This window comes from Panthera tigris, chromosome D2 (genome assembly GCF_018350195.1).
Source record: "Panthera tigris isolate Pti1 chromosome D2, P.tigris_Pti1_mat1.1, whole genome shotgun sequence".
Taxonomy (NCBI): domain Eukaryota; kingdom Metazoa; phylum Chordata; class Mammalia; order Carnivora; family Felidae; genus Panthera; species Panthera tigris.
In genome coordinates this window covers 82,059,341-82,066,010 of record NC_056670.1, presented here as the reverse complement: position 1 = coordinate 82,066,010, position 6,670 = coordinate 82,059,341, and the positions used below count along the sequence as shown (strand labels likewise).

At 57.9% G+C, this 6,670-nt stretch overlaps 1 protein-coding gene across 1 annotated transcript; it reads right to left on the bottom strand.

The window, feature by feature from the left end:
• Positions 1 to 4,400: 4,400 nt before the first annotated feature.
• Positions 4,401 to 6,056, bottom strand: FOXI2 (forkhead box I2). The gene is made up of 2 exons (XM_042959859.1): positions 5,561 to 6,056; positions 4,401 to 4,837 (listed from the first exon to the last, which is right to left on the bottom strand). The coding sequence occupies exons 1-2, from the start codon at positions 6,054 to 6,056 to the stop codon at positions 4,401 to 4,403; spliced, it is 933 nt and encodes a 310-aa protein (XP_042815793.1).
• Positions 6,057 to 6,670: the final 614 nt, after the last annotated feature.

Sequence of the window (6,670 nt, the reverse complement as noted above, 5' to 3'; positions counted from 1 at the left end):
GATTGCTGGAACCGATTAAGGGCCAGGAGGCAGGCAGACCTCTGCACACTTCTAGAAGTAGGTAGTGAAAATTACCTGTTGCACACACATTCTTTACCTCTCCCCATCTTTCAGTCTTGTTAAGCCCAGACCCTGTGGAAGGAACCCAGAAGCATCACGCGATTCCCGCCCTCCAATTCTCCCTTCCACCTTGGGAGCTGAGCCTTGCTCAGCTGGACAAGGAGACTTAGCTCTGGGGGGAGCAGAGGTGAAAGGGAAGAGCGGCCTGGAAAATGACTGGGCATCACTGGCCAATATGGAAGCGGCCCTCCGATAAAGGACTGGGTGGTTAACCTCTGATCAAGGTGTGGCCACCAAGCGTCAGCTCTATTCTCTGGAATATCATCTGTGTCATGATCCAAGAGGGAAGCTCATGCAGACTAACCAAACCTTATTGGCATCATACAATCTCTGAACTCTCCTACCCCCCGGCCCCCACCTCCACGCCTTCTCAGCGCATAGCCCTGCAGCACAGCTCACTCTGCATGATGGCAGGCGTCCCCAGGGCACTGTCTCAGTCATCTTTGTATCTGGAGGGTCCAGAAGAAGGCCTGACCCTGTGTAGGGAGGAATCAGGCCCATCATAGGGGATGGGGGTTGGGGGGAGTCTATGATGAGATGGAGAGTGCATGGAAAGCTTCGGGGACACCTACACTCACATACTCACTCATTCATTCGTTCATTCAAATGCTACCACTTGGGTGCATATGCTGGGGATATTACTGCGAAAGAAAGCGGCCAGGCTGCTCCCCACATAGACCACAATCTGCGGGTGTGTGGAATAACCTCTCCATGGGTTGTAGGAGCAGAGCAGGGCTGGAAGAGACGCCAGGGAAAGATTCCTGAAAAGTGAGATCTCTCTGGAGCCTGAATGATGAAATGAGGAGGCAGAGAAGTCAGGGGAGGAGGGGCGGTAGCTTCCTGCTGACACCCCTCAGTGTGATCTGTAGCCTCTGGGAAATAAGTCACTTAATAGGTCAGAGCCCCAATTTCCATATCAGGAAAATGGGGATAATCACATTTGCCTCACTGGGTGGCTGTAAAGGCTTCATGAGATCATGTCCGTTTAGCAGCTAACAGACTGATTGTCCCCTTGATGTCCAATCGATGTCTGATGGACGGATGGGTGGTTCTTGCGGGTTACAGAAAGCCTCAATGACTCAGCAGTTCAATACGCTCTATATTAAGGCAGGGATACAAATCTGATTTCTTTAAATGAAAATCCAATTTAATATACTATTCATTTACCCTCCGTGAGCTGAGTGAAACTAAAAATATTTCACATTCTTTGTGTTCAGCTACTGATGATAGCTGATCAGAGAAATAAGTCAGCCCATGGTAGGTGCCAGGCCACTTGCCTTGAATAATGTTGTTTAGAAAATTGTATATTAGATTAAAAGAGAAAGCGTTCCCCAAATTTCAACTGGTGGATGCAGGGATGCATGAAAGGAACTCGTACCCAGGAGCCCTGAGGAAGGGCCAGCTCTGGTCATCACAGCTGCTGCCTTCTGTCACTAGCAGACGATAGATCTTCTAGTAAGAGCACGGGTTTTATGATGAGGTTCCTAAAAGATGCTGCAGAGAAGGGAGCAAACGGGACTGGTTCCAGCCTGGGACAGGGCTCAACTCCTGGCCTCTATCACCATCAAGTCATGCAACAGAAATCAGGCAAACACACCCCGAGTTAAGAGTGTGAAAAACACGGTGAGGTGTATTTAACTCAGATTGTGTGTTCACATATGAGACGGCTGATTGACTTGATGATAAAGTCATCGTCTTGAGGCCAAATAACCAAGACCCAGGCTGTAATTGCTCCTTTTCCCCTGTCTCGCCTTCTAGAAGGAGATTCTGTGAGGGCAGCACAGGGCCCGGGCTATTCACTGAATGGACTAATGCAAAGCCTGGTACATATTTGGCACCCGAAAAGGTTTATTGAAATAATTGCACTTTATTAGGATGTGGAACTTAGCCCCTGTTGCATTCTATGACGTTTGCACGTGGTCATCTCCGTCTGAACTCAAACCCTGGATGCAGACTTGATATTCTCACAGTATCAGTTGAAAATACTAGGCCTTTGTGTACCAAGGCCAGGTACTGTCTTCTATGGCTTTTTGCTGGAGAACCGTAGCCAAAGCGTGACAGTGTGGTGGGGGTGTGTGCGCAGATGTGTGCAGATGAAGGGGCATTTCTGCATGTGGGCCATAGGAAGGTGGCATGCCTGTCAAGAGTCCTTTTTAGCTCTCATTAGATGAGCTTCTAGAGACCAGTTGGCCCACTGACTCCGTTTTTCTAGCAGCAAAAATGGCGATCAACTTCCGTTTCCTGCTTCACTGAAGAGTTATAATAATTACTGTCATGTTATTTCCCTGAATGAAAAATGCCACTTGACTGCAGCGGGTACACTTAGGAAATTAAAGATTGAAAGTGGAACATTTATTCCCCAGGGCAGCGCTGCTAACGTGCAAACCCATCACATATGAACATACTCCATATTTAATCAATATGTGAAATGTAAACCCGTATCTTGAAATCCACACTTTTTAATTGTTTTTCTTTTTAATGTTTATTTATTTTTGAGAGAGACAGACAGACAGACAGAGTACAAGCGGGGGAGGGGCAGAGGGAGAGGGAGACACAGAATCCGAAGCAGGCTCCAGGTTCTGAGCTGTCAGCGCAGAGCCCGATGCGGGGCTCGAACTCACGAACCGCGAGATCATGACCTGAGTCGAAGTCAGATGCTCAACCACCTGAACCACCCCGGCACCCGGTCAAACTTTTTTTGTTAATTCTTTCTAAGTTTCCTGCAAACTCGGAGTCTCTGGTGGGGTTAGCTGGGAACAGTAGGAGAACTCTTCTAATGTAAAAAACAGCATATACAACATTCAAGTTACATATACTGGTGTTTGTTTTTAGCATCTTAGTTTATTAAAATAGGCTTGAGATAAAATTCTCCAATTTATAAGGTAAGGATTTTCTTTCTCTTTTCTGGTCTTAAGTCTATTACATTTGGGGAGTGTTTCTCCAAAAGAGATCTGGCGTCGGTGCTGCTTACCTTCTTACAGCCCGCGGCGAGATGTCCCGCGATGCTGAGACCTTAGCAAGTCTGTGTCTGCCACCAGGAAGGCTCAGGGAGACGTGACCCAGGGTCCAAATTCACCCCAACTCTTGGTTTGTTGTATCCATGTCCCCAATCTCTGGCCTCTCTGCAGCATCCAGGGGCCAGCTGGATTCTGAATTCAGTCTGCCAGCCAGGAGGGGGGGTTGTCTGGCTCACTAATCTGCTACCCTCCTCCCAAGGTTACTCCTCTCTACCTGTTCTCCTCCAACCACCTGGGCTCAGGGAAAGGGGGTGCACCTGCCAAGCACCCACGGTGCCTGGAGGTGCCGGAATGATTGGCGTCCCAGGCCAAGTTTGGTAGGAGGCCAAAAGTTCTCCTCTCAATGGCTGTAGGCTCTCAAGAGAACCCTCTGGGTAAATAGCAGGTGGGAGAGTGGGCTCACTTATACATGGGAGGCTGTGCCTTCCCTCTGCATGCAGGGGGCAGCTTGGGCCCAAACTGGGGGATAAGGAGCAAGAGTGAGCCGGTGGGAGTGGGGTGGGGGAGTAAACTGGAGCCCATCCTGTGACTCTGGGGTGCTAGGCACTGCTCCTGCGGTCCCCTGAGGCTCCCGCTCCCAGGACAGGGTCGGTGACGGCCAGGCACCATCAGGGAAAGGCGCTGGAGTCCCCTGGCCGCCTGCAGCTTTCTCCCCTGCCATCACCCACAGCTGCAGCCACTAGAAAGTCCCTCCTACCCGCGTCCCAGTCGGGATTCCCTTCCCCTCGCTGCCACAGTGCTGGTGACGGTGAAGACAAGCTACCTGGCCCCACGGGGCCGCCACAACCCCCCTGCCCGCTTCCCTAAAAGGAAGGAAGGCCCTGCGCCACCAGGTGGACCAGGCTGGGCCGGAAGAGGAGGAAATGGGCCGCGGGTAGAACGCGGGCCACCCTCCCGCAAGCACCTAGAAGGCTTTTTGGAGCGGGCCAGGCTCCCCTCCTAAAAGCTGGAGCCGAGCGCCAGCCTGTCGCCCCTTTAAGGCGGATGCCAGAGAGCACAGGTTCGAGGTCCAGAGCAGCTGGAAGAACAGGGGGAGCAGGGAGCGGCCCATTTGCCCCATCTGAACGGTCGCCGGGTGAGGGTGAGGCAGGACAGCGGGGCCACCGGGGCGGGGGAGGGGATGACGCGCGCTCGCCTCGGTCTGTTCTCGGCGGCTCCGGGGGCTCTGCGCTCGCTCTGGGCGCTGACTCTGCGGCGCCAAGCAGGCGGGAACCGGGCTTGAGCTCCGCACGTCCGCACAGCACTGGGGACGTCCCGGCCCCCCTACACTTCGGTCCCCTCCCGACGGTAGACGAAGGGGTCCACGCGGAAGGCGGGGGTCTGACGTCCGGCACCGAAGCCGGGTGCGGGGCCTGGGGCCCGGGGCCCGTGGGCGGCGACCGTCGTCGGTCTCCCGACTGAGAAGTCCCCCGCCAGGCCCGCGGGGAAGGTACCGAGGCCGCCAGCCAGGGCGCCCATGGCCGAGGCGAAACCGGACAGGCAGGTGGCCGCCTCGGGCGCGGGCGGGGACGGCGGGGCCTGCAGGTCCGGGGAGGCGGCGCCCAGGGCCTCCAGCTCCGGCGCCCTGGCTCCTCCGGGGCTCCCGGCTCCCGAGGCTGCGGCGGCGCTCACCTCTCCTCTCCTCTTCCTCTTCCGTCGGAAGTTGCCGTTGTCGAACATCTTCTCGCAGTTTGGGTCCAGGGTCCAGTAATTGCCCTTACCTGCGCAAGAAGAGAGGGCTCAGCTCGGAAAATACGGGGTTTGGGGGACCATGGTGTGCGCTTGAGGAATGGAGGTCAACTTCAAAAAGATCACCCCCACCGGTCCCTCCATCATTCCCACCCCCACCCCCCCCCCCACGACGGCCTCCACAGTCGGACTGGGAAGAACGTGGACATCCCAGAAAGGCCTGGGAAGGGCGACAAGCAAGAAATACGGAGCCCCTTTAAGTTCAAGGCCAGGGAGAAGACATGGGGAGCAGAGCCACCTGGACGGGGGCTGTCGCTCCTCCAGTGGAGCCCGGCCCCGATGTCCTGTCCAGCGCTTCCCGGATTGGCATGCCATTTGTCTTTCCAGTTCTTGGGGTACGCACGGTCTTCCCCATCTCACAGCAAAGGACACTGGAGCCCAGAGGACTAACTCCAAGGCTGGCCCAGCTGACCGGCTTTCCGGGTTCTTCCTTCGCGGGAGCGCACAGAGCTTTCAAGACGCACAGAGCAGTAGACCCGAAGCCAGGATCTGCGGGTTCCGGGGTCGTCTAGGAGGCTGCCCTCCTCCCCTTCCTCCCGCCTCAGTTCCCCTAGCTGTGCGGTGCGGGAGGGACTGGGTTGCCCCCAGCCACGCTGGTCCTAAGTGCCAGCGGCCGGGCGGCCGGCATCCGCGGAGTCCTGGACTGGACGATGGGGCGCGCCTTTTTTTTTTTTTTTTTTTTTTCTTTTTTTTACCTGGGTCGTCCTCCTCGCGGGGCACCTTCTTGAAGCAGTCGTTGAGCGACAGGTTGTGGCGGATGGAGTTCTGCCAGCCTGCCTTGCTGCGCTTGTAGAAGGGGAAGTTGCCGGCCACGTACTGGTAGATCTGGCTGAGCGTCAGCTTCCGCAGCGGCGCGCTCTGGATGGCCATGGCGATGAGCGCCGAGTACGAGTAGGGCGGCCGCACCAGCCTCAGCAGCTCCTGCTGGCCCGAGAGGCTCAGCCACGCGAGGTCTGCGCCCGCCAGGCCGCCCGGGGCGCCGAGGAGCGGGCCGGGGGCCGCGTAGGGGGGCGCGGGCCGGGGGCCGGCGGTGTAGGGCGCGGGGCTGAGAGCCGGTGCGTTCAGCCACGGGCACTGGGCCCCCGCCCCCGCGCCCAGATCGGCGCGCGCGTAGGCCGCGGGGTGCGCGGTGGCCCCGGCCTGGCTGTGCGGGACGGGACACGCACCCGAGCCGTCGCGGTACGAGGCCATGTCCGGCCGTTCCCGGGCCTGGCCGGGAAGCTCGGCGCCGAAGCTCATGGGCGCCCCATGCAGCTTGGCTGCCCGCCGCTCCCCGGTGCGGCCCGCGGGGCCCCGCCCTCCGCCCTTTAAATGCCGTCGGGGGGGGGGGCACTCCCGGGTGAGTGTGCGTGGCGAGCCCCCTCCCTTCCCCCCCGACAGCGTCGGAAGAGTGGCACCCCCGGGCGGTCCCCGCCCCGGGGTCAGCTTTCAGCCCCTCCCTGGTCCTGACGCGACTTAGTGCCCCGGACTTAGTACCACCCGAGAGCCCCGGACCAGAGTCCCCAGGGATCTCACCTATCCCCGCCTCATCTGGCCTCTAGGTCCCCTCAGTCCCGGTTGCCCTGGTTCCTTGCCAGACCCCACGTCTCTCGCAGGCCCCCAGTCGAACGCGCGGCATCCTTGCTCGACCACGGGGCACCCTGCCCTGCAGAATCTCCTCATCCAGGCCCCTGTGTCCTTGGGGCCCCAGGGAGCAGAGGGCCGCTGTGCTGGGCCAGGAGTCTTGATGGAGCCCACGGATGTCTAGGGGCTGGGACCACGAGGGAAGTCACCGCGGTGAAAGACGCGAGGGCCCAAGGCCAGGG